The 27,562-nt window shown below is 43.1% G+C and overlaps 1 protein-coding gene and 1 long non-coding RNA gene across 10 annotated transcripts in view; one reads left to right on the forward strand and one right to left on the reverse strand.

The window, feature by feature from the left end:
• LOC309538833 overlaps positions 1 to 27,562 on the forward strand; it is a 379,365-nt gene that overhangs the window by 105,637 nt on the left and 246,166 nt on the right. The gene's annotated exons all lie outside the window — the stretch shown is intronic.
• CDH10 (cadherin 10) overlaps positions 14,325 to 27,562 on the reverse strand; it is a 408,163-nt gene continuing 394,925 nt past the window's right edge. For 8 of the 9 annotated variants that reach the window (XM_082234353.1, XM_082234350.1, XM_082234349.1 and 5 more), the window contains 5 exons: positions 25,414 to 25,550; positions 24,653 to 24,774; positions 21,154 to 21,262; positions 19,463 to 19,714; positions 14,325 to 15,819 (listed from right to left, as the gene is read on the reverse strand). In XM_082234353.1, coding sequence (XP_082090479.1) covers positions 15,326 to 15,819; positions 19,463 to 19,714; positions 21,154 to 21,262; positions 24,653 to 24,774; positions 25,414 to 25,550 — 1,114 coding nt within the window. In that variant the 3' untranslated portion in view covers positions 14,325 to 15,325. The remainder of the gene's footprint in view (positions 15,820 to 19,462; positions 19,715 to 21,153; positions 21,263 to 24,652; positions 24,775 to 25,413; positions 25,551 to 27,562) is intronic. The other variant, XM_082234352.1, reaches the window with a different exon arrangement.

The following is a 27,562-nucleotide window of genomic DNA, read 5'->3' on the forward strand; positions in this document are numbered from 1 at the left end:
GGAATGTTACTTTTTAAAATATGGCAATGCTATATAAGACTTTGCTGTGATAGATCAAATTGACACCCGTCAGTCCAGAATTCAACAGCAACCAGCTAGATGCTTCTGAAAGCAAAGAAGCAGGCTATGAAGTTGTTCATATGTTGTTTGTCCTCAGCAGTTGGTAGAGTGGTACCTCGGGTTACAGACACTTCAGGTTACAGATGCTTCAGGTCACAGACTCTGCTAACCCAGAAATAGTATCTTGGGTTAAGAAATTTGCTTCAGGATGAGAACAGAAATCGCGTGGTGGCAGCAGTGGGAGGCACCATTAGCTAAAGTGATACCTCAAGTTAAGAACAGTTGCAGGTTAAGAACGGATTTCCAGAATGAATTAAGTTCTTAATCCAAGGTACCACTGCAATTGGAAATATACTGCCTCTTTACCGTAGGCACTGACCCCTAGTGCCCCTCATTGTTGTTGTGTGTTTTTTTAAGGGGGCCAGGCTCCCCATTGTTCAGGGCGAACACGGAGCCAGGCGCAGAGTGACTTCAGGATGTTGTGCAAGAACATCACATCAGGCTCCCTCCATGTTTTTTAGAAGTTGGCGCCTCTGCTCCCCGTATGGAGGTTTTATTTGGCTTAGCTATCATAGCTAATCGCTCTTGATAGGCAAATTTTCAGAGAAAATGTCTATCAAAAAGTCATCAAAGGTAACTGGCACCGCCAGTGAAACCAAGGATGATGACGGGTATTTAAAATTCTACAATTCACAATTTCTCCTCTAAAGGACATAAGATATTATTGTTAAATACCATGGTGACTGGCACCGCCACATCTTGTGGCACTGAAAGCCGCACATTGACTTTGCAAGATTCTGAAGATGGTGACATCATACATTTTCTTTTGGCTGTCCGTAGGGTTTATTGTCAAATTTGTGCTTCTTGCATTTGATGGCATATGATAATAAGGTGTTAAGACTTAAGGTCTAAAGTTGGCTTTTATAAAATGTTGTTCAGATACACCACACTGTTGTAAAACCATTCAGTTGAAAGAAAGAGGAGAAATGGAAGCAAGGAGAATTCTGTTTTTCTGCAACCTGGACATAAGACAGCTGGGGATAATACCATTAGTCTTAATAACTCCATGGCTGGGGGTCTAATAAATGAGCGATGAAGACCACATATTGATGTCTTCTGAAAGAGAACAAAGTAGGATTTCTAGCATGGTTCTTCCTGCAGTCTTATTTAACTTTGTACACTTGGTGTCCTTTGCTCTTAGTCAAAATGGCTGTCCGTAGCCAGACAACTGAAGCCTGGGAGCACTTTTCTTCTTGATGAGCAATCTGCTAGAAGACCTGTGCCTCTGCATGTATGAAGGACTAAGGCCATCTGTATATTAAAAGGCAGCAGTTCGGGGAATGTCCCTCAAAGAAACCAGGCTGGCACATCCAACCCCCCTGTGGTGATAGCTGTGAAATGCACATTGTAAAACAAAAGATTAAAGGCAATGCAAAATGTAATATCTTTCCTGGTAATCTTGCCATTCCTGTGGAGAAAATTAGCATTCTCTTTTTTGGGGTGTCAAACTTCAATCATAAAGTTGATAGTTAACGCTGCAGGTGAACTCCCGATTTAGCATCCTTGTAACTAGAAGGTCTAATGGCTTTTTCAGATAATTCGGGATATGATCAAATCTTTTCTGTAGGAAGGGAGAGGTGGGGAGGAGGGGAAGGCCTGGAAAAGCAAGTCAGGAAGATTGGAAGCTGCCGATAAAAGGTGGTTCCTTTGCTTTCATGAGTAACACACTATTATTTCTGCAAATTGGCTACTTCTTCTTGGACCTGTTCAATCACTTCCCATATTGAAAAATGCAAGACAGTGAATGAGCAAAACTTTGAGAGTCAATTAATCTTATATCAAATGAATAGTACTTTGATATATAAATCAGTATATGCACATTTTATGCAAATCCCTGCTCACTCTCATTCCCTTTGTGTTAAGTGGTCACCCTGTATGTTAGGTATATTAGAACATTTGCTCCATCCCCATGTGGGAACACTAAAACATACAATCCACCCTCCTGAAGTGCCAGTACATGATGTGTGGGTTCTGTGGACAGGTTCCTAAACCAGAGCAACACATTATATGACATTATTTCCAACTAGTGATGCTAGTATTCATTTCCTTCTTTGCTCTAGACAGTGTGGTGTAGTGGTTAAGGGTGGTAGATTCATAATCTTGGGAACTGGGTTCGCGTCTCCGCTCCTCCACATGCAGCTGCTGGGTGACCTTGGGCTAGTCACACTTCTCTGAAGTCTCTCAGCCCCACTCACCTCACAGAGTGTTTGTTGTGGGGGAGGAAGGGAAAGGAGAATGTTATCCACTTTGAGACTCCTTTGGGTAATGATAAAGTGGGATATCAAATCCAAACTCTTCTTCTTCTCTAAGATCCAGATCCAGCCTCTTTTGTGGGGAGATGGAAGCAGTTGCAGAGGAAGGGGCTTCGGTACCCGGGGCGGTGGGGACATGGCACGTTGCACGTGGGGGCATGGCATGTCACACATGGGGGCATGGCCCGTTGCATGTGTGAGCGTCCCAAGGGGGAGGCATCCGCCCGTCCGAGCATCGTCCCAATGGGGCAGTGCCTGCCTGGGCGAGCATCCCAAGGGGGAGGCGCCTGCCCACGGCTATGCCACCCCCCAGGCTGGCACCCAGGGCTGCCCCTACACCCTTCCTCTGCCACTGGGTGGAAGAGATGAATGCATTTCAGAAATAACAAGAACTTAAGTTTTCACAGAGTCTTTCATTCCCCCTGCCCGCTGGCTTTGGGATGGAGAGTGAGACTGGAATCACAAAGTTTATAAAAAGGACTGAGCTGATGCAATCTGTGCCCCAACTCAGATATATATATATATATATATATATATATATATATATATATAGAGAGAGAGAGAGAGAGAGAGAGAGAGAGAGGAAGGAGACATATATTCAATCTCCTGGGAAGTTAGATTTCATACAATTTCCAGGCTTCTTTCCAAGCCTAGCACTATGCTTTCTCTGACACCTTCAATCAGAGTTAAAGGAAATGAGGGAAAGCTGCAGGATTAGACCATAAAAGGTTTTAGATAAGCTTCAAATTTAATCAGGCACACTTTGGAGTGCTTATCAGAACTGCACCTCTGAAGTGTTTGAGGTTCACCCATCACTAACATGGGAGAAATGCGATAGAGGAAGCCATCTGTCAGTAATGCAATATGACCTTCCATTGTCACCTTAATGCTTAGTGTAGCTTCCTGCCCCCCCTTCAGTAGTACGTTTACCGTAAGTGCAGTGCACCCACACAAAATGAGACCATTCAGTTTATTAGCCAGTGGTTGGAATTCGTAGTGTGTGGATTGGAGTAATTATTTTGAAATCAAGTTGCATTTTGAATCGGTGCTGGTTTACTTTATAATGTTCCAACGCTGTCTGCAAGCTCTACTGTTTTCTGCCAGAGCAGAAGGGCTGGGATGAGCATTTCTTTTAACTTCTGGGCTGGGTTGCTGTTCACTTCATTAAATACAAGGGCAGTGAGCACGGGCTAAGGAGAAAAGTTACCATGAAGTGATATGCAATTAGCACAGGGGTTGGCAAACTAAGGCCCCCGGGCCAGATCAGGCCCACCTGGCTCCTAAATCCGGCCCGCGCTGTGAAGCTGAGACTCCTGGCAATGGTAACAGGAGGAAGAGGCCGAACGGCGGTGGCTCTGCCTGGTTTACCTCAGCGATGTTTGATTGGCAGAGTCGCCACTGCTCGGCCTCATCCTCCCCCCACCGATCCTCGCCCTGGTGCTCGTGTGGGCCAGAGAGTGGAGCAGACATGCTTGCTCTGTCTACCCGCTTCACAAGAAGCAGCGGCAGCAGCAGTGGTGGTGGTGGCAGCCCCTGGGAGCGTAAGCATACTGCCTTCGTTCTCTAGCTGGCGAGGAAGCCTGTTTCATGCCGCCAGCCCTTTGGCGAATGAGGCAGGTGGCAAACCAAGAAGGCAGGTGGGGGTGAGGACTATTTCCCCCCCCCCTCTGTGTGCATAGGAGCATAGGAATTATATATATATATATATATATGCAGGTTTTGGTGTCTTCGGGTGTCTTCCCGTGTAAGAGTCGGGGTGTCTGGGCGACGTTTCGACGAGGTCTCACTCGTCATCTTCAGGCTGGTGCTTTCGGCTTCTTGTTACCGGCGTCAGCCTCCTGCCCGGAGACCCACCGCGATTCGGCCCCCGCGCGCAGCCCCGAGCAGAGCTCCCTCCAGCCTCCGAAGGCTGCCCTGGGCGGGCGCGGGGAGCGCGGCGCTGCGCCCTGGAATATATATATATATATACCGGCTGTAATGGGTATGAGTTACTTGTCTGTAAACTGGTGCCTTTCTCGGTTAATTTGCCTTGTAAAACTTTCTGACTGCGCAGCCCCTTCTCATGGTGGCTGCCTCAGTCACTGGCAGAATCCGTCAGTGGGCGTTTCTTGAACCTCTTCCAACATAAAAGTTGTTTGACACCCAGTCTCCTCCTCCTCTCACTGCGCGGGAGCCTTCTGCGCAGGGAAGGTGTGGGTAGTGGAGGACCTGGGCTCTCCTCACCTTCCTCCAATTCCCCTGTCTGCCCCCCTCTATCCCTGGTGTTGCGCTGATTGGCTTCCCCCTCTACTGAGCTGTTTCTCCCCCTGCTGCTGGGTCCTTTGCCAGCATCATCTGGGAGCCTTCCCTTCGCCTCTCACTCCGATGTCAGTTCCCTGACACCGGCCTTCTACAAGATCTGAGGGACAGTGGACCAGGCCCCTGCAGAAAAAGTTTGCTGACCCCTGAATTGGCATCTCTGTACTCAGCAAACAGATCCAAGGAGCTGTTAAAGATGCACATCAATGCAGCCAAACTGAGGGGGCCAACAACATGCTGACGTGGCATGTGACATTAACACCCAATATTGAGGGGTTCTAGCCTCCTCCTTAAGAACTTGGGGGGGGGGGGCAAAGCACCTTCGCCCCCCAGCTAGCATGCTCGATTCAAATCAATATGGAAAATTCATTACCTAGATTATTCCCCCCCCCCCCGAATTATCTGTTTGGCCGTCATGACTTTGGTCTCCATGGCTTCCTGCTTCCTAACAAGTGTGCTGCTTTTACATACCAGTAAGTTTAGGGGCAAGGTGGTGGGGAGGTTGGTAGTGTGTGAACACATTGGTGGAACAACTCTTCCTGCCAGCGTGTTTGCACTTATCTGACTTCCTTACTGCCTCACCCCCACTCCACCCCCTGGCGTTCCTGTATGTATTTGCCTTAATTGTCTCTTACTGCACGTGTTTATACAGGTCCCGCTAATGTTCTAATTCATTTACAATGTATCTTCAAATTGTCAATAAATTTTCCCCTTTCTATTTTTTAAAAGTCTCTCTTCTTGATTTCTTATTCTTCCGGCAAGTTTAGCCATTTATCCATATTCTGTAACTTTTAATTGCCAATCTTCCTTTGTCAGGACTGTTTCTTCCTTCCATCTTTGGGTAGAAATCATTCAAGCAGCCGTAGTAGCATACATAAACACCCCCCCCCTTCACTAGGTACTTCTCTACCAATTATATCCAGTGCTTTTTTCTGGGGGGACACATACCACAAATCATTTTGTGAATCTTCGTACTTTTGTCCATTTACTGTATTTATTTTTCATTATTTTAACTACAAAATGGTGATTTTCTTGAGTCAAAATGAGAGTACCCTTAAACATATTTTTTAAGAAAAAAGCACTGATTTTACCTAAGAGAAAATCTTCTGTCCCCCCCCCCACAAAAGTCATCATCATTGTTTTCTTTCAACTCATAAATCATTTCCCAGAAAGCTTTTGCTGTCTTACATAACCACCACATATGGAAAAATGTAACTTCTTACATTTCGGACAGGTATTTGATTCCGACTGATACATTTTTGGAAGTTTGCTGGGAGTCAGATACCATCTATACATCATTTTCAAACATTTTCTTTTATCACATAACATGCTTCAAATCCACATTCCACAATCTTTCCCATTTCAATATTTTGCCCTATACCCCCGACGCTCCTTTAAATACCAGTGACCCACTTTGCTGTGAAATTAGCCCAGCAGTTTTGCAACACCCACTGAGCTGCTTCTCTTTCTTGGGATGGTTGAGGCTGGGATTCATTGGGTTCACATGTTAATGCAAGCCTGTTTAGTTCACACAATTCATAAACTGAAATGGAACTGCCCTTCTGAATCTGCCGTACTCTGAATTTTGTGATGCAGTTCTTCAACCCAAAAACATGCACAGGAAAAACATGCACACGTAAGGGGAAAGTGGACACGGAAACAAATACAAGTAAAAATAACATTTAAAAGTGTGTTGTGTTGTGGGAAATGGCTGCAAAAATGCATACGTTAGGGGAAATGGCTCCTGAGAATTATACCGGCTTTTCTGCTTTCAAAAAACATAATACTCAACTGGTGAAGAAAGGGGCCAAATGGAACTTATGGTGAGAAAACATGAGAAACAGCTTGACTGATTCACCCATCCTTTCTGCCTTCCAACCCTCAAATCATCCTCTTCTATACCACCACTATTTCCCTGTCTCTTTACAACTCTCCCTACTTTTCAGTCTCCTTACTATTGGATTTCAAATTATTTATTATATGTATAACTAAGTTTTTTCCTGTGTTTATATATAACAGTTGTTTTATATGGGTCTTTTTTAAATCAAGTTGTGATTCAGAGGAAGTGATTAATAAATACTGGGTAGGAACCAAGTAACTGGCAGGGGGTTCGACTCGATGGCCCTTGTGGTCTCTTCCAACTCTATGATTCTATGATTCTATGATTCTATGATTCTAACTTGCTTAACCAGTGCAAGGATTTACACTTGTGTAACAAAACCTCCCCTTTTTCTACCCACCTGCCATGCAACCTTTAAATCTGTTTTGGGTTCTCCCCAATCTACTTAAGAAGACATTATGAGGGCATGGGGTTCTGCTGCATGCACTGATGAATAATGCCTGAAAGATAATAGCCTCTTCGTCCCAAAATTCTCTTTCTCACCTACCCTTCTTTTCCTGAATTTCGCCTTTCCTTCTTCTTTCTCCTTCTTTTAGCTACCTTCCTCAAGGTCTCCCATTCCTTATCTTCCTAACTCCTGAGCATCTCTTCTCATGAGACTCCCCATCAGCTCAAAAAGCTCTTGACAAACATTTTGACCCAGCTGAGTTCTTGAAGTTTTCAAACAGCCGGGAGGAAACACTACTGAAAATTGTTGCATTCCTCCTGTTGCCACAGTAGGGGGGAGAATACAAGGGTGGGGTGGGGGAAGCAGATTTTCCACTGCTCCAGCTAAATGGTAAGCAACATCCCTGAGAAACTTCTAGAGAATTTCTCTTACCCCATGAGGAGTTTGTGAAAACCCCAGCACAATGCTTCATCTCACCACAAATAAGGTGGATAGTTTTGAGAGGACAATTGCACACAGATTTACACATGACTAAGCAGACTTTATAGTTAGCCCATAATGGTTTGGGAACACTGTGAAAAGCTGCCGCTCACTGCTGGCCATGTGTAAGATGAGATAAAACAGAACCATATTTGCATAAGTCTGACACCAGATAAAAGCCATAGTCTTTATGAGCTGAGGGACTGGAGAAATTTCAGAGCTGCTTCATCCAACTGTTCCTACTTTGATATCCCTGTGCAATTCCTGTCATCCTAATTAATGAAGTGAGTCCTGTGAGACTTAAAAGGATTCTGCTACAGAGACCAAATTGCCCTTTATGAAAGTTTTTGTTAAAAAAATAATAATAATTAAAAAATGCATTTCGCAAATGGGCTTGGGCGAGGAAAGCTGACAGCCTGGTATCTCCCTGGTATCTGTGTGATGTGTAGTCAGAACGTGGCATCAGGAGTGACTACGGTTTCCATATTTCAAAAAAGTACAAACCAGGACCTCCTGAAAGCTGTTGAGTTTTTGGGGGTTTTTTTACCACAAATGACTTGCCTAAGATCCAGAACAAAGTGCTGCCTTCTGGAAATCCCAGTAATGTCTGGGAAAACATGGACATATGGCAGCCCTAGGAGTGGTGGAGAACACATGGCTTTCTGGTTACTGCCATCAACACAACTTCATGAAAAGGATGAAACAGTGGGGTAGTCTGCACTCTGAGGACACAACAGCAGAGCCATCTGGTGCTGCACAAGCCTCACTGCCACCTTGTCCCTCTGTCAGGTGACCTTCTGATTCTTTAACCTTTGGCCTTGTAGTAATAGCTAGGAAAGTCCTACTAATGATCCATACCATGATAGAACAGAAGGCTTTGTGCTACTTAGACCTGGACTATTGACCTTCATCAAGCTTCATCCCCAGATGAAGTTCTTTAATTTTGAGAGCCAAATAGACATGCTGCAGAGAAACAGTTGGGGACAAAAGGAAGGAACAGTTAAAGAATCTGAGTAGTAATGGTAGGATGAGGCCAGTGAATCTGAAATATGGATGTGTCAGAATGAACGATTTGTTGGAATTATGAGGCTGAACTCACTGATCAGAACTCCTTCATGTGATAATATTTTTACTGGTGTTGGGCACAAGTGTTATGGAGTTTCATGTGATGCTTACTGCTGAGTCATTTCTCTCTCCCCCCCACACACATTATATTTATTAATTATTCAAATGATTGCAAATCAAACTTAATTAAATTAATTTAATACAATTTCTTAAAACCAGGTTTCCCACTCCTGTTCCAAACATATGATCATCATTTCCACACATTGCTGCATTGTTTCTTATTTGGAGTCCAACTGATATCCTTCACTTGCTGTTAAACCATTTTTCCAGATGACCGTTCCCCCCCCCCCACCTAACGAATAGCACCTCTGTTACATCTTATAAGTAGGCATACACATACACATTGTTGTTCCAGACCTGGTGTGCTGGGAGCTGTGGCCATAAAAAACTCACAGAGTGCATGTCTGGTCTCCGCCATTGAAATTCTGCTCTGGAGTTCTTCCTCGGCACACAATTAAAAACAAGATTTTTTTCCTCAAATTCAGCCTTTTTGCCAGATCTCTTCAGCTGCATTTCATTCACACTCCTGGTCCAATCCAAAAATAATTTTAAATAAAGTCCATTTGGGGGGGGGGGTTTAATATCCTGCTTTATCACTACCCTAAGGAGTCTCAAAGCAGCTAACAATCTCCTTTCCCTTCCTCCCCCACAACAAACACTCTGTGAGGTGAGTGGGGCTGAGAGACTTCAGAGAAGTGTGACTGGCCCAAGGTCACCCAGCAGCTGCATGTGAAGGAGCAGAGACGCGAACCCGGTTCACCAGATTACGAGTCTACCGCTCTTCACCACTACACCATACTGGCTCATACACCATTCTGGCTCATACTGGCACCATACAAGGCTGGTTCAGCCTTGGTTGAGAGGAGAGGGCATAGTAAAACCTTGTTAAATTCCTTTTGAGCATCAATCAAAGCCTCCCCCCCTTTTCCACGGTGACAGACAGGATAAAGTAGCAGTGGCTACACACGTCTCTTTATGGCTGAATCCTTTCAGATGTTCCAGAGCATGGATAACTTTTGCTTTCCCTCCAAACATTTCCAGGTGTTGTCCAAGAAAGGAAGTTGGGAATTCTGTTCTTGCTTTCTCGCTTGCCAATTGTGTGGCTATTTGGAAACAATGCATTGGTAAGCTATGGTATCCACTCCCACAATATTTAGTGATGGCCACCAACTTGGATGGCATTAAGAGAGGATTAGGCAATTTCATCGAGGATAATTAGACTGTACCAATTATCAGAGGCAAAATGCCCCTGAATACCAGTTGCTTGGAATTGCAGGTGAGGGGAGTACTGTAGTGCTCACTTTCTGCTTGTGGCGTGACGTAACATGGGTTTCTGGCACCCGGGGCAGGCAAGCCACCCACGCTATGGAGCGCCCCTGCGCCCACTGGAGTGAAGCAGGGCCAGGCTGCACTGCCTGCCTGCCTGCCTGCCCATATATAAAAGCATAACTTTCCTATAGATGTCCTCTAAAGATTGTATTGTTACTTATCGCCTTGGCTCAGGAGTTGCATAAGTCCATTCCCTCCAACATTTCTCTGATGAAAATAGGGATGTCCTAAGGAACAGCGGGATGTTCCGGGGTCAAATCAGAAACCAGGATGGCTTCTGTCAATCAGGGAGTGTACCTGGGACACTTGGAGGGTCTGTGCTCACAAATATCAGGTGGCAGCCTGATCATCATATAGTTTCTCCATTTGCAATTGATTGATTAGCCTGGAGCGCTGTTTGAGGTGAGAAACATTTTGAGGTGAAGAAATTATCACCATGACAATTGCCCATGTGAAGTGTCTCAAAGTGCAAGGCCCAAATGAGATTTCAGAAAGAGAAAGCTGCTCTTTCAGGGGTGCTCCCCCTCCATAACATTTCATATAATTAAGGATCCGAAAGCAGGCTCCTTTCACTGCGACTGTCGTCTTCAAAGGTTACTATGACATTTCCAAAACATTCTGTTGCACATATGAATGAACCATGTTTGTTCCTTTGCCGTTGCTATATCTACAACACCAGATCCTTTGGAATGGAACTTGACATTTTACATGGCAAAACAGATTTCTTTTTTGTTAATTAAATTTGAGGAATTAATGGTCTCAAGTTGTAATGTTTAATAAAGTATAAAACAAACATGACAGAATGCTTGCAGTCAAAGCAGCAAGGATCCAACTGCAGCACTTTTATAGCTAATCCTGAGGAAAGCACTATTATTGATGGGAGGTATATCTAAATAAGGGAGAAAACCTAATTTTGCAGGAAGGACAGTGGGAAGGCTGAGTTAGAAGGAGGTCTGCAGTCAGAGGAAGGGATTTGAGGTGTGTGGTCATTGAAAAGCTCAACCACCATTGCTTCTTATCCTCAGTTTCCCAAGTCAGTATGGCTAAAAAGGGAGCATTACGGGGCCAGGGAGGGGCGCACCTAAATTGTCAGGGACAGTGCTGAGGAGCAGGAGGACAGTATAGATTTGGAACAGTGGTTTGCAGAGGGACATAGTTCAGAAGGCAGAAGCTGGGAAATACTGGATGGTGAACAGCTAGGAGAAGAAACACTGGGAGACAGGAGATTAACAGATTCACTGTCTCTGGACAGCATTTCTCCACTCTTCCCAAGGTCAGGAAGAGCTCAGAAAGTGTCAGAACAGAAAGCACACAAAGCACTGAGGGTACAAACACAGATTACAAGACGTAGAAGTGATGTAGATTAATGGGGACATAAGGGGGTGGGATCCATCACAGGGATTCAACCTGCCGACTTCTGATCGGCAAACCAAAGAGGCTCAGTGGTTTACACCACAGCGCCACCCCCATCCCAGCCACACTAAATGAGCTCCATGCCTATACTTTAGTATGTGGATGTATCTTGTGCAGGCTTGCAACACCCTTTGCATGTTTTTCCAATGTGTATGGGTAGGGGGTCATCTCTACTTCCTGAAATTTAAAATATATTAGAACGGCTAATTCTGCTCTTAAAATACTTCATATTAAACTGGCAACCTTCCCTCTCAATATGTTTGGCATTTGATAGCACATAAGTGTTCAAAATAATTTATCTTCATAAGCAGAATGGATTGAGCCCTCAGGTTAGAATCATGTCCATCTGAAGGTGTTCTTTGTTTTGGCCCTGAAGCAGGATATTTAATTTAGTTAGCGGACGTGGAGTTCCTCATTCTCTGTGGGCTTAAGCAGTTATTGAAAAAATGATAAACGTGCTTGAAAATTTGTACAGTCTTTTATTCCACCGCATGCACAGTTACAATATTTGTTTCAAATGACCATGGTTTGATTCTGTCTCTTCAGAAAGTTATTCTGTAACTGATGTTCACTTTATAAGAAAAGGCAAGAAGATTTTCCCACCTCAAAAGTAATAGATGAACATTCTTAGACTGAATTACCTAATGTAATTGCCAAATAGTAGTAGTAGCAGTAGTAGTAGTAATAAATTTATTTTTTTATACCCCACCCATCTAGTCATCAGGCAAAGTCAGTGAGTGATCCCTTGTCAAAAAATGATTGCTCATCCTTCCATTGACAGGAATATTCAACTAGAGAGCCACCAGGATTGTCAGATCCAAAACATGACTTGGGCCAAACCACACATTCTGCTAATACAGTGGTACCTTGGTTTTTGAATGTCTCAGAAGTTGAACGTTTCGGTTGTCAAACACCATAAACCCAGAAATAAATGCTTCATTTCTCAAACACACTTCAAAAGTCAAACATGTTTTGCGGCTTCCGCTGAGTGCAAGATCCTGAAGCCTAGCTGTCAGCTATTGAGTTTTCAGTTTTTGAACATTTTGGAACTCGAACGGTCTTCCGGAACAGATTACATTTGAAAACCGAGGTACCATTGTATACTATACTACCTCCAAATGGTTCTACAAGGGTGTCTCAGCTACCTCTACAGCACTTAGCTTCATCCTCTCTTCCAACACACATCAGAACTGCTAGATTCAGACTATTGGTGGAAGACAATATATCTGCAGAAACCTGCTTAGAGAAGGAAGTGAAGTCTCTCGACTTGAGGTAGGTTTGTTCTAAATGGTCTTGTCTAAATGAACACCAGATACAGGTGGTAAAACAAAGCACATTAGGAGGGTTGGAGTCCAGTGCCATCACTATGCTGATATCATCTAAATCCACTTTTCTGAATCACGAATCAGAAGAGGTTGTACATCCGAATCATGAGGTCTTACCCTAGTGTTTGGACACAGAGGTGTGCTGGATGACTGAATCCTGGTAAGATGGATGTCCTGTAGGTGTGTGTGTGGTTTCTGGGTTCAGAAGTTAAACATCTTACTTGTCCAGGATGGGATTGCACTGCCCTTGAAGAAACAAGTCTGTAGTCTTGGGGTGCTCCTAGAGCTATCATGTCACCACAGGTCCAAGTGATGAAGAGCCCCTCTTATCAGCTTCAGTTGGTGTACCAGCTACAGCTTTTCCTAGGTGGGAATTGCTTGGCCACAGTGACCATTGTTATCTCTGTGTCTTAGTTACTACAATATGCTTTTTGTGGGGCTCTAGAAGCTGGATCTAGCTAGGCTGTTGTGTGATGCATCTGGCTTCTGCCATGTAACACATTTAATGAAAGAACTGTACCGGCTGCCATTTTGCTGTTGGATCAAGTTGAAACTTTATGTATGAATAAGCCCCTGAACAACTTGGGACCAGAATACCTGAGATAATGGCTTCTTCCATGTTGACCTGCCCAAACACTGTGTTTACCATCAAATGACCTCCTGTTTATACCACAACTTGCAGACATCCATCTGCTACCAACCATGAAGAGGACTTTTTCTGTGACAGCCAAACTCTGAAATAGCCTCCCCCTAAAAAAAACAAAGAATATGTACCAATTGTGTTGCAGTTCAGGATTTGCTGAAAATATGTTTGCCTCACGGTTTGATGGTTCAGTTGCTAGGATTTTAAGCTTTGGGTAGGGTTAGCATTTCCTACACTCCAATTAGTTCTGCTATTAAATTCAGGGTAAATTGTTCTAGGCCAGTTTGGGGTCATCTGGCTCATCGGCATTCATGAATGGGAGCAACATGTTGAATGTAGCCCCTCCCTCCAAGCAAACATACCTTCTGCTGAGTAGTTCAAAGCTGAATCAGGGCCATTATTTGAGATGGCTTCTTATATCGGTTAAATAATGGGATCCCATTTTTTCACTTCCTTCATACCAGATTCCCTTGTGGAAGAGCTAAAGTGTAACCATTTCCAGGCAATATGGTCGAGAGTCAGACCAGCGATTAAACTGGGTTGTGATCCTAATCCTATATCCATTATTTGCCTGGCAGTAAGTCCCATTGCAATGCATAGAACTGCACTTAAGCTAACATTGCAGTATAACTAGTATACAGCCACTAGCTGTATTGCATGATTTTTTTTTTGAATAGTTATAATGGGATACACATAAACTCACATACATTAGATGGTAAGGATTGAGTGGGAGTCAGCTTCAAAATGAGGTTGCAATTCCTTAATATTTTCAAGGTCAGTGATTCCATTTTTCCTTCATAGATAAAGATATATCTATCTGCTGAAATTTCCCATTGAGTTCAATGGGGCTTATGTGCACCTAATTGCAGCTGCTATTAGATGAGTTCTGTTTTACACTATGATTTTATGCTTGGATTATATTGTATTTAAATATTTGCGAGCTCCTTGGAAGGACAAGTGGTCCAGAAATAACAAAATAAATGTGTATAAAAGCACAACCCTCTAAACTGATAAAAGGCCATGTTCTTTATAAATCAGGCAGGCAACAATATCGTTATAAAACTGGTTTATTTCTTAAAAATAAATACAAAAATATAAATATAAAACATTGGCAGATAGAATCTGATGAAATGAAGTTGCACAAAGTTTTTTTTTTTCTTTTTTAAACCAGCTGCATATCACATTAACACCACGTGTATATTTTCAGGGAAATTTGTAATGTACAGAATAGGGACATATGTTTTCTTCTTCTTCCAGGGCCACAATCTCTAAAAAGAAGTGCACAGAGGTTCTGTGCATTCATTTTAATTGTTTTTCACTTCCTTTTTCAGAAATTGCACAAACAGAACCCACAAACTAGAAGTGCCACTGAAATTTCACCTATAGCAAAATTCAAAGAATTTATTGGAAAATCTGATGGGTTTTGCACACTGGGCTGTTATTCAGAAGCTTATTTTTTTATTATTATTTTTTTGTAACAGAAAAAGAAGCCCCTTGTTTTCTAGGCATGTCAATTCTAGGGAGAATGCTCTCTATGCAAGATTTTGGAAAGCTCTCCAGGGGTCTTGTGTGGGCAGTTCCTGAAAAAGAAATAAAATTCTAAGGAAAAACATAGGAGTGCATGTGGAACGTGCATTCATGACCCTCTGAGGATCACGGTCTGGGTCTTTTAAAAAAGCTGTATTTGCAAGTGTAGAACATGTATTTAACGAAAGCAACTCAAATCTATGGTTGCTTGGGAGATTATAAACCTGCACAAAGGTAGTGTATCCTTTATTTCATAAATTGGACCACACTGAATTTCAATAGCTTTGGCTTTTGGAAAGGGGTTAAATAAAATGCTGTATATATTCCATGTGACATTCTACGAGAAAGAATAAAGGACATTAATGAGCAAATTCGAAACGAAACGAGAAAGAAAGGAAAGGAAAAAAAACCCATTGTGCTGAGTGGCAGGAAAATGTTCCTGAACATCAAATATTGTCACGTGGAGAAGGTGTCTGTAAAGTTACTTCCTCTCAAATGAACAAAAACTGTATATCCTACGGTCGGTTAGGAAGTGTCTTTATCGCTTTCGCCTCCACCATACATCTCAGCAAGCTTATTAAACCGAGGCCCCCATTCCTTGAGGTAATCATAGTTTTGGTCTCCCTCAGTAGTGCCAGACTCTAAAGAACTCAAGGATTCAGCTATAGAATCATTTCCTTCATAGGCGTACGTTGCCAGGGAATCGTACGGTGGCGCAGAGGGGTCATTATCATGCTCTTTCAACCTTTGGTTAATGAAATCCCGGACATCCGTGTTATCTGGGGCAGAAGGAGTCCTCCGTGGTATAAATAATGTTTCCGGGATGATATCTCGGCGTAGCTTCTTATCTTCGATAGCCGCAGGATTCCTCAGTGTGCCAATATCAAAAGCCTGTGTGTCTTCTTCTCCACCACCTTCATCATTATAACTCACAATGTTGTCTCTGATATCTTCCTTAGACAAGATCAGAGGCTCTTTCTTTCGCTGCCTCTTTAGAGCCGCAAACAACACCACTATAACTTGGAAAAAAGAAAGAACACCATTAAGAAGGAATTGCAGTTTGTGATACTAACATGTCTGTCGTGTCCATCTTTGTTATTATTATTATTACTATTTTTTACCAGCTCAGTGCAAGACTTCAGCCATGCTCTATTTGGTAATACAGTGGTACCTCGGTTTTCAAACGTAATCCATTCCAGAACACCATTCAAGTTCTGAAACGTTCAAAGACTGAAAACTTAATAGCCGACAGCTAGGCCTCAGGATCTTGCACTCAGCGGAAGCCACGTGGTATATTCAACTTCCAAGGCGTGTTCGAAAACCGAAGCATTTACTTCCGGGTTTAGGGCATTTGAAAACTGAAATGTTCATCAACTGAGATGTTTGAAAACCAAGGTATCACTGTACTCTATGATGTATTTGGCATCCTGTATCAAATCAGCACACTGTTGTTGTGTGTTTTTATACCAAATATATGAATATTGGACCATATTGTTTCAAAAGTCATGTGCCTGCCCCTCTCTCTGCCAAGCGGTGGCAAAAGCGCGGCCATGCACTCGCCAAAGGTCTGTCCTTCTTTGGAGAATTGAATGTGCAGCAGAGACTGCCATGCCTTTAAGAAATATGGTTTATTAGCCTTTTTACACCCTCAGTCTGCATGGAGGGAGTCCAGATCTCATGGTATGGCCATTTCAAGAGGTAGCAGGGCAAGCAGCCTCCCCCAAAGATGGATCTCAACTCTTCTTCCTGCTTCTTCTTCCCAGAAATCCTTTTCCTGTCCCCTCAAACATACACCCCACCCCCTTGGTAACATCTCACTCCCCAGTGGGCCATCAACACCTTTTGTCATGTTATCAAGTTTGCTCTTCAGCCAGCCAGCCAGGCTGGTTTGCATAAGTCAGCCCAGGAATTCCCTATCTGGCACAGTTCTGCACTTTAATCCATATCCCAATTAGTTGAAACCCTGGCATGTATGGGGTTTGGGGGCATTACCCCCTTAAATCTATAACAATATTAATCTATGTGCAACCATTGGTAGAAACCTACCAAGAAACATCGTGGGGGATTTGTAATCCTGACCTTTGACGTCCAGAATAGATGAAATGAGAACATATGAAATTCCTTGGATGAATCAAACCAAGAAGGTCAATCTGTTTTGTTTTTTACCGCAATACTTCTGGAAACTCACAGGAAGGGTGCGAGGTTTCATTATTTATTATTTATTGCTCTAGCAATGAAGATGTTGTTATGCATTTGCGAGGGCACAAGACTCCCCTAAATTTAATGAAGGGTAGAATTTGGCAAATATTTAGATTATGAAGGGAAGATGCCAGGCCAATGAAAAACGCAGGTTGAACCAATTCTTCTGTTCATAAGATTGTTGACAGTGATGCCATTAAGAACCCAAAGGCAGATAAGCACCAGGCCATTAAGAACACTTGACTGTGTAGATGCCATCCTTCTTCCCAGCTGAGAAGTGGACAGTAACAGAAGAACTGAGAGGGTGAAGTTACCAGGGGTAACAGAAGGTGTTTGGAATCAAGTTTGCTGAAACTATGAGAGGAATGAGAGGCACTCTTGGGGTGTAATGTTCTCCACGCCCTCCACCAAATCTCAGGTGGTAAATATGTGCAAAAATAAACCATATTTCATAAAGACACGGCAGTCTCCTCTGTGCCTTATTCCCAAGAAACACAGGTTAAGTGCCAAGACCCCTAAAATATGGCTTCTGCTCGGGAGAGATTGGGGTGGCCTGTAACAAGGTATTTATTCTGAACGTGGATGTTTCTCTTAGCTATCCTAACAGCTGTTGAGAGTTCTATCCCCCTTGAAAAACACTAAACTTTTTTTTTAAAAAAAATCATCTGTATGCCATCACTGCATATTTTGGTCGTGAATTCCTTAAATTACTTATGCATTATGTGAAAGAATTTCCTTTTGTCTGCCCAGAACCTACGGCAAGTGCACTTTAACCAAATACTGAAAACAGTCTGCCCAAAATAGCCTTCTTCTTTTTTAGTGCTATAGTCTGTAAAATGCAACGCTTAACTAATGCTTCCTTTGTTCTTTTGCTTCGAAAAGTAGCTGCTAATTGTCATTTCAAACTTGACAGCTGTTCTTTGACATATCCCATCTCGTTTCCCTCAGATCTGCTTGCTGAAGCAGGAACTATGCCTTCTTTTGAGGAAAGAAGTGACAGCAAAGCTAATTGGAAATCCACAGTTTAAAAAAAAAGTTTAATTGACCCCATAATCCCTATTAAAGAGTGTACTATTTTCAGCTAGGGTGGCTTGGTGGGGCTGTTTTGCGCACCTGACCTCTGTGTGGCTGAGTCACTGCAGTGTACTGGGATGGTAAGGAGGGGGCCAGGATGGAAGAAAGGTTTTTGCAATGCAAATTTGCCAGCAGAGCCAGTCACCTTTCTACTGGCACCATTTCCCCTCCCCAAAGTGCTGCAATTGGTTCCACCAGCCAGCGGTAAGGTAAGCAGCATAGCTTCACCGTGAAATCTGCTGCTGACTATTTTAAGTCATTCACTCATTTCTTCATACGTTGCACAATTTGTTTACGCGGATAAAGTATTCCTAATTTAGGCTGAAAAGTGCCCTGGAAGTTTATTTTAAAGGAGGGGGTGGGAAACTTAGGATTTTTTTATTATTATTTTGTTAAAGGAAGAAAGAGAGAGAATAACAGAACTCCACTCGAGCTTGTTATCTCCAAAGAGTAGAGGCTGATTCACACTTTTAATTCAATTTCCTCTTTTCTTTTTTCAGGTATGGCAGCATTTCTTCTCGTCTGCTCTTTCCTTTACTCTCTAATGCAAAAGTTCCCCTTGTAAAAAATGAGGTGCTCGATTCACCAAATGATTCGGAAATAAATGCGTGAATCTTGGAAGAGGCACACTTTTTACTCTATGTGAAGCTCTCCAGAGAGGTAATGGTGTGTGCATATTTTATATCTATATATAGTTTTAATTCTATGAATGTTCAATTGTGTTGGGTTTTTTTTAGTTGTTCCTATTTTTTCAGTAAGTAGCCTTGATTATTAATGTCCTGGGACAAAAATGCCTCAAAATTGATGCCTGTGGGCACCTTGTCAGCCCCTTGTTGCCCACCAAGGCCCCTTGACCCTCTCATTTTTTGTTAAATAGGGATGTTCTTCAGTTTTACTTTTTGTTGCTGCTTGGTTGGGGTTTTTTGGTGGTGGGGATGTTGCCTGTTTCATCCATTCATTCATTTGCTTTATTTGCTTTTCTTGCCCTGTATAAATGTATTGCCTGTTGTTTGGGCTGGTTCTGAGCACCGCCGGTTTTTCTTCTTCTATGAAATGGGTGTTTTGTGGTGCCCACAGCAGTTGCCTAGATTTCCTAATGTGTCCATGCACCCGACAAAATGGTTGGCGATCTCTGGAGCAGCAGCTTGCAAGCTGGAACGTGCTGAAGTGGTTATGCAGTTCCGACTTCATCTGTGCAGATAAGATAATATTGTACCCTAATCCAATTTCAGGGACAATCAGTGTATCAATTTGATTACTGAAAGGTGGTGACAAGTAAGTAAGGCTGAAGAAAAGAAAAAAAGACTGCAGGATGCAGCTTGGCATGGCCTAATATCTCGTTATAGTGCCATTTCATTTAGCAAAGAGTAGCGTTCCCCTGCAACTTACCCAGGAGAATCACGATGCAGAGCAGAATGGCAATGAGCGCTCCTGTGCTAAGACCTGCTGGAAGGAGCAAAGCTTCAGCATTGCAAGACTGCATGTTTCCCCGGCTGTCGCATGCACACACCCGGATAGTCAGTGTGCCAGTGCTGCTTTGGATGGGGTAGTCATTGTCGGATATCACCACTGGCAGAAGGTAAGTACTGATTTCATGCCGGCTAAAGCCATTCCTCCTCGTCAAAATCCGGGCAGTGTTATCTAGACCAGTTAGCCACAAACAATGTACACATTACAACAAAACCACAGAGCCATGCACTCAGTGTTACATTAAGAGAACTTGAACAGACTTCCCATTAACTATTTCCCCTGAAGCAAGCAGTCGGCTATCTTGTGTGTGCAGCCTTCTGACCCAAAGCCACAGTTCCACGTTTATTGACATTTCCCCTTGCCATTGTGTTTTAAATGAAGAACAAAAACCCCACAAGTTTGCCATTAATAATGTGAGCTAGCATGAATAATATTCAAGGCCATGAATGTTCCCCTCCATTTCCCCTTCACTCAAAAGAACCGGTTTGTTTCCTTAATGAGCAATTGTTATTTTTTTTGTCCCCTAACAGGAATTGAGTGGTGTGGGACATGGGATATGACTCCATAATCAATGCATCATAGACAAAATGCAAAGGAAACCCCAAGAAATGTCTAGCTAACCCCATAGACTATCTGAATGATTGAAGGTGCACACTAGTAACTGAATGTTTTCTGGATTAAGCTAGGTAGATGACAGATATCCATTATTGGGTCTCTCATCTCTGAAAATAATGGTGGCTGATGTGTTGCTGGGGGATGGATCTATCATTGACTATTATATATGATGATTAATCGCTAGCAAGAACAGTATACATTCACTGATCACATACTAGGTAGGACTCTGCCGTCATACCCTGCTTGTGAGTGTCTCAGAAAACAAAAAATAAAGTAAGGGTAAAGGACCCCTGGACGGTTAAGTCCAGTCAAAGGTGACTATGGAGTTGTAGCGTTCATCTTGCATTCAGGCCGAGGGAAGCCAGCATTTGTCCACAGGCAGCTTTCCGGGTCATGTGGCCAGCATGACTAAACTGCTTCTGACGCAACAGGACACCATGACGGAAACCAGAGCACCAGGAAATGCTGTTTACCTTCCCACTGCAGCAGTACCTATGTATTTATCTACTTGCACTGAAGTGCTTTCAAACTGCTGGGTTGTCAGGAGTTGGGACAGAGTAATGGGAGCTCACCCGTTGCAGGGAATTCAAACCACTGACCTTCTGATTGGCAAGCCCAAGAGGCTCAGTGGTTTAAACCCAGGGTGTCTCAGAGGCAGCCAGCTGGACACTGTTGGAAATTAAATGCTTGAGTAGGTGGACCAGCCCACCATTTTGCTACTACAAAAATCATTGCGGAATGGGAAATAAGAGTTTATCTGAAGCTAATCTATGGCAACTTGAAATGATGGGATAGGTTTTGTTCTAGAGCACTGTTCAGTGGTTCAGTGGGCCAGAATAGTGCCTATCCGTCCTTTGAAAATGAGTTGAAACATGTCTTTATTTCTATGCCGTGCTTCTGAATCCAGTTACCCAACTACACAAAAATGGGAATACTCCAGAAATGTGCGCAAAGAATCACTCCTCTCACATCCTGAGATGTCTTATTCATTATACCTTCATTGTCCTGGACTGTGAAATTTGGATTAACAGCAGCTAAACTGAAGAAAAACTTTTGTCCTCCGAGGGGATCATCTTTGTCAACTGCACTTATGGTTTGTATTAGCTGCAGAGAAGGGCAAGGAAAAACAAGTTGACATTTGTGAGAAGGTTGTCTGATTGCTCTGAGAAGTACAAGTGGCCTTGAAGGACGCTTTCAAAATATGTTTCTGTGTTTGCATGGTACGTAACATTTATCCACCCCAAACAACACAGTAAAGTCAAATGCACATTACATTGTTTACTTGGTTTCTTTTTTATTACCCAGAGCTTTAGTAGGCAACTGGAGGCCCAGGGGCCAAATCTGGCTTCAGAAAACTTTGCATTTTGCCCCATATCCTTTGTGCCCCCCCCCACCACACTATTATTTACTTGAGCTGCTTTCTTCCAAAAGGAGATATAGGCAATCTTTAATCTATCTTCCTGCAGTAGGAACACGTAAGACATGTTTGGATAGTTTATCCTTGCCCCATCTCCCACAATGTTATGCCTTTCAACTCCTCTGCACAAGAAAACAGATGGGAAAATGTAGTAGGAATGCCTAAGGGAAGGACTTTGGCTACCATGATTCATCTTTATGCAAATCAACTTCAGATTTATCTTAACTATGATTTACTGAAACAAACCAACTTCAAACTGTGATTTATGAAGCCAACCTGTTTCAACGAGCCATAAGCTGAGATTAATCACAGTTTAGGCTTCACATGTAACACTAAATGGCGGTAAAATGAAAATTTCCTCTCTCCTCCTTGCGGCTGCTTTGAAAAAGGAGTGGGAAAGCGAGAGTAAATGAAATCAAGCCTTAGTCACATAATAATAAACCATGGTTGAACGTTCTATTCAAATGATTTTGTTATGTCAGAACCTAAACAAACTGCAATTAATCTTAATTGTGAATTAGGGAAACAAGCCAACTTTAAACATTGGTTTACAGTTCTGGTTTGTCCCCCTATATCATACTTGAGGTTCAGCTAACCACAGTTTCTGGTTCATACATAATTATAAACCATGGTTAACTCAAATCAGAAGCAAAAGTTTCTGGCCTTTTTGCAACCCCAGTAATGGAACTCAGTGGGTGATATTGGGCCAATAGCTGTCTTTCAGCCTAATTTAGCACATAGGATTGCTGTGAAGATAAAATGAAGAGAAGGAGAATCATGTGTGCCACTTTGTGCTCCTTAGAGGCAAGACAGGATAAAAAAGTAATAAATAAATGCATAACTCCCAACTAAATCAATATGGAAGAGGAAATTAAAAAGTCTTTGCCTATTTATCCATTTGGGAAGAATGCAGTTGTGGACACAGTCAAATGCTACAGACTCTTTAGCCTTTGTTCAGTTCAAAATATGAAATCTGTTGAAAATTAGTTGTAAACCAGAAAAATCAAAAAGCTTTTTTCTGCCCCGCACAGGTATGTGACTTGCAATTTGTTTTGTAGCCTGGTCATGTGTATCAAATTCAACAGGCATGGCATAAACCTATGACCTCAAATGTGACATGGGAAGTAATGTAAATACATCTAAATCTTACTCTATTTGTCACCCTATATCTGAGAGCTTATATTGGGGTTTAGCTAAAGCAGCAGTTCTCAACCTGTGGGTCCCCAGATGTTGTTGGACTACAACTTCCATCATCCCTGAGCTCTGGCCTTGCTAGCTGAGGGGTGATGGGAGTTGTAGTCCAACAACATCTGGGGACCTACAGGTTGAGAAAGGCTGGGCTAAAGGAATCCAAAGTGCTACCTGAGATGTTGATAGCTGGGGGATGCAGTCTGTTCTCACTACAGGTGAACTCAGGGGTGATGTGTCCCTTTACACCACCTGAGGTGAAATGAGAAAGTGCTGCTCTCTGCCAGCCCTCCTGCCATTGTGCCCCATCCCCTATTTCCACCATTGCTGGGGAGTGCCTCCACTCTAGCCAAACTTGGCAAGAGCTGAGGCGTCCCTCAAAACATTGCCTCTTGTCTTCTCCACCCAGGGGCAGGGGGAAAGATGAGCAGCAAAACTGTGCACACGGATGCTCCTTCTCACCAGTGAGAAGTGGGTGTTCCACCAGCAGCACCAGTGATGATGCAGGTGGGACAATGCCATGTGCTTCCACCACCTGAAGCACCACCTGAAGCTTTCTCATTGGTGTGCTGACTCCGGGTTGAGTCAAAAGGGAGATGGTTGCTCTTTCTGGCTTCAGGGTGCTGCTAAAGTCACATGACATCACCCCGAGGACAGAGAGTGTGGGATCATTTTTTCCCTGTCCCCAACCTGCCTGCTGCTCTGTCTGCATGGGGAGTGGGTGGCCGGCTAATGATATTCCAGTGTGTGCCTTAGCTGCTGACAGAAAGTGCCTGGCAGCGTAAATGAAAATGGTGAGTCGAGGGAGAAGTTTGTCAAATTCCCCCTCACCCTTTCTGAGTAGAAAATTCTGGCTCAGCCTCCGATAGAAGTAAACCCTGTGGAAGGATGGAGCACAAAAGCTTCCCTTAGATACTCCTCTGCTCCCCTCTGACACGAAACATAATAGAAGCAATGCCACATTATTCTCCCTGCCAATTCTGGCAAACCCTTTAAAAAAATCCTCCTCCCTAAAGGTGAGACTGTGTGCCCCTCCATCACCCCCACAAAAGTGGGAAAGTGGTTTGGGGGGAGGAGTGATTTGAGCAGACAAACAGCAGGAAGTGAAAGAGTTAAGGTGCCCCTGTCCTCTCACTCTTCCCATTTTCTTTCTCCTCAGGAGGCACAATTGTGAGTTGCAAGAAGCCCTAATGGCCGGTAGTTTGCCGCTCTTGACGGCAAAGTCATTTCACATTGATCCAAGTACAGTTCAAAGTATCTCCTAAAGAGGCAAAGCAAAGCAAATGTTTGTCCTTTGGATGCAAACATCTTTATATGCTGTTGTGTGATTTGCCCACAGAAAGCCTTTTGAGATAAAAACCGACATTTGCATAAAAATAGAAGGCTGACAGTGATGTTTTAGAACACTATCCATGTCAAGTCAAAGCGCAATTGAGTTATGTAGCAAAGGATGCTTAAAAAATGATTACAAATTACTGTTGTAACATATAACACTTTCCTCCATGAAGGCGGCACTGAATGCAATTAAGAGGGTGTTTTTTTAAGGACAAATCCGAGAAAACAACTGAAGAGAAACTGTTTTCTTTTGGGGGGTGGGGGGAGGGAGAAAGGAGCTTGATGTCTTCCGAGCACAAAGCTTCCTTTTGTGGATCTGCAAGAAAGTCATTTGGTAATTTACATGTTGATGTAGCTGGGAAGCATTGCTGTACAAGGCTGGAGTCTGATTTGCTGGCAGCCATTTCCCCCCTTTTCATGTTAAGTTCCCCAAACTGCTCTCAAAAGCAATCTTTCACTCTTAAGGAATAGACACATTATTGTAAATGAATGACTTGGTGCCTGTTCCCATAACAGAACCAAATAGCTTTAAACATTTCCATAAATTGACTTACTTGGCCTGCTCTCGCATTTTCACACACAAAAGTATCATAGAACACAGCAAACTGTGGTGCGTTGTCGTTCACATCCAATATCCGAACATAAACAGAAACGCGAGTCATCTCTTTGGGGTTATCTGTCAAAGCAGGGAGAAATCAGTAATCTTTTTTAAAAATAGATTCTCTTTTCTATCGGAACTAAACTAGGAGGCCATGGATACATGGCACTTTAAGAACAAAAACGGGGGGGGGGGACCCAGCAGTTTCACTACATGAATTTCTACCAGCTAAGGCAGAATCTTCGATGCCACAACTTCAACACACAGAATTATAGATGACTAAACTAGGAGGTCCTTTAATGTGTTACTCATACTTTTTGAGGGAGAGTCTCACCCTTAGGGGACCCTCTGACAGCATCTGTAGGATGTGGGATCTGCTGCAATCCATGCTCCTGTCACGCCACTCTGCTCACACAAAAGGTATGGGGGGCCACTCTACACCATAGCTCCTTCCCAGACCAGCATTGACCCTCCCCTAAACAGAAACAATTCTGACATGACGAGAAGCTCCTAAGAGCCTGCCTACATGGACTTCTCCAGTGTGGGTCTACCAGTGTCATGAAGGAACAGACACTGCAGCAGCTCCCACATACTGAAGCTTAACATCACATGAGGTACTGGGTCTTCCACATAAATCCAAAGAAATATAATTTTGCACAATATTCTCTTCTCATGCAAACATGAAGAAAACACTTGTGTCAATAGCAATGAGCTTACTGATTTCAGCTGCTATCACACTAAGATTGTGCCACTGTGATATTTCTCGGTCAAGCATCTTGGAAGTATAAATAGATCCATTTCCAGAATGTATGTTGAAGATTCGGTCAAGGTCAGTGTGGCGATCCAAAGAAAACCTAAATTGGATCAAGTAGAGAAAGATTTGCCAACTGAACACTTTCATCTTCCTATAAGAAACAGCCATTCCAATTCAGTGTTCAGACAGATGTTGCATCACTACAGTCGTGGAGCCACCGGGAAGCTCCCGATCCAAATTTTATTCAGACCTATCTCTTCCCAAGATTCTTAAGAAATCATGAAAATCTGTCTGCACCCCCCCCCATGATAGTTCCTGAAGCCATTTTGCATGATGGATCATGGACTCGATGATACAGAAGCACTTCCAATTCCCACTTGACTATTCTCATGCATGAAGCAGAAGAACCATGAGGAACAGAGCAGCCCTACATACGGACATCAGAAATGCCTCTGAAATGTTACTGAGTCTATGTTCCCTTTGCTGAAAAAGTATCCAGCTCGTTGACATGTGATACGTAAATTGCAATCCTGGGCTCACACCAGTGGTGGTATAAAACCTGCTTCAACTTCTACTTCAGTGATATGTCTGTCTTTGCTCTCTCTTCCTCCTCATCTCTTATACTGACTATGATAATTTCCTCCCAGGTTTGTCCTCAATGTTATTTGCTTTCTTAATCTTTGCTCCCTTCCATTCTCTTCTCTTTTGGTGACAGATCACTGTTTGCCCTAAACAACAGAAACTCAGTTCAATATAGCATGTGCAACTTTGGGTTCTGGGCTGTGCATGTGCTTTTAAGATGGAGGTCTTTCTCTATTCTTGATGTTGGCCTTTCTAATAAAGGTTCCATACAAAATGTTCAGAGTATCGATGCCTCAGAGTTGCACTTCCATGAAGAAAGCAACCCAAAGAAGGCGGCAGCATTGTCAGTATGAAAAAGAATTATTGCTCCATTTGCTAAGGCAGAAAAGATGTGTGCAAGCCAGTGTGCCAAAGACTTGTGTTAGCACAAATATAGATAATCATCACTGAGGAAAATTCATAGTTAATCTCTGGTTTTTTATATGTACAGTGTTGCTGCATCAAGTGTTTTCTGCATTCTGTAAAAAGGCAGAACTGTAAGAACCAACAACTGTGCTTTAATAAGCAAAAAGGTAACTTTTCTTTCCCTGTGAACTGAACAAGATAAATACAGTCATTTACCTTTATTAGCTCTATTATCTCTGTGGTCCAAAAATATTTAATTAGAATGGTACAGTGTAACCCTGCTGCTCCTTCCTCAAACCCCAGATAATTTCATGGAAAATTGCAAAGATTGTAGGGACAGTCCCCCCCCCCCGTCCATTACCATCAATAGTACTAGTTAATTATTCACCTGCAGCTTATTTCACAGAAAACAGGTGATTTGGCCATACTGAACAATGGATTGCAACTGACATCAGTGTCAATGTTTCTTCTTCATTATCTTCTCACAAACCACTATTTATTTTGGCATGGCCGGATTGTGTTGGGTAGGGGTAAGGGGTGTGTTGGCAGGGAATAATTATTGTTAAATTCTTTGGATGCGAAGACCTACCTTACTATATAATAAAAGCGCAAAGCTGTCAACATGCAACCTCCTCCATTGGAGGATTTGTCCTGCTGAACCACAGTCCTGGATGTGCATGAAATCAGGAAACCCGCTATGATATGAAAGTTGTTTTTCACTTTTTTTCTCTATGCAGTAGGACAGCTCTTAAGATAACATAACAAAGTTTCGCACAATAGCTCCAGAGCTTACGGAGCAAGTGTTTGGAGGGAAATTGACTGCCATTTTAAATCAAGATGGGAGACTGCACCTTTCAAAACTGCAGTGATTTTTTTTGGTTTCTTGGTGCCTGCCATTAAGCCTCTCCTCCTTACAGAGGGGAGGAGTTGTGAGCAGGAGTCGTTTCCCGCGTTGGCAGGGGGCGTTCCAGCCCCTGCCCAGCTGGCCTGGCCTGGCCGCTGTGCCATGTCCCCAGGCAGCCAACCAATCAGGTGGAGGTTGGGGCGGGGTTTTGCTGCTCACATGTGGTCACGGCAGCACTTCCCTTTCATTCCGCTGCTGGTTTTCATCGGATCAAGACCTCT

Source organism: Podarcis vaucheri (assembly GCF_965113315.1).
Source record: "Podarcis vaucheri genome assembly, chromosome: 8".
NCBI classification, from domain to species: Eukaryota; Metazoa; Chordata; class Lepidosauria; order Squamata; family Lacertidae; genus Podarcis; species Podarcis vaucheri.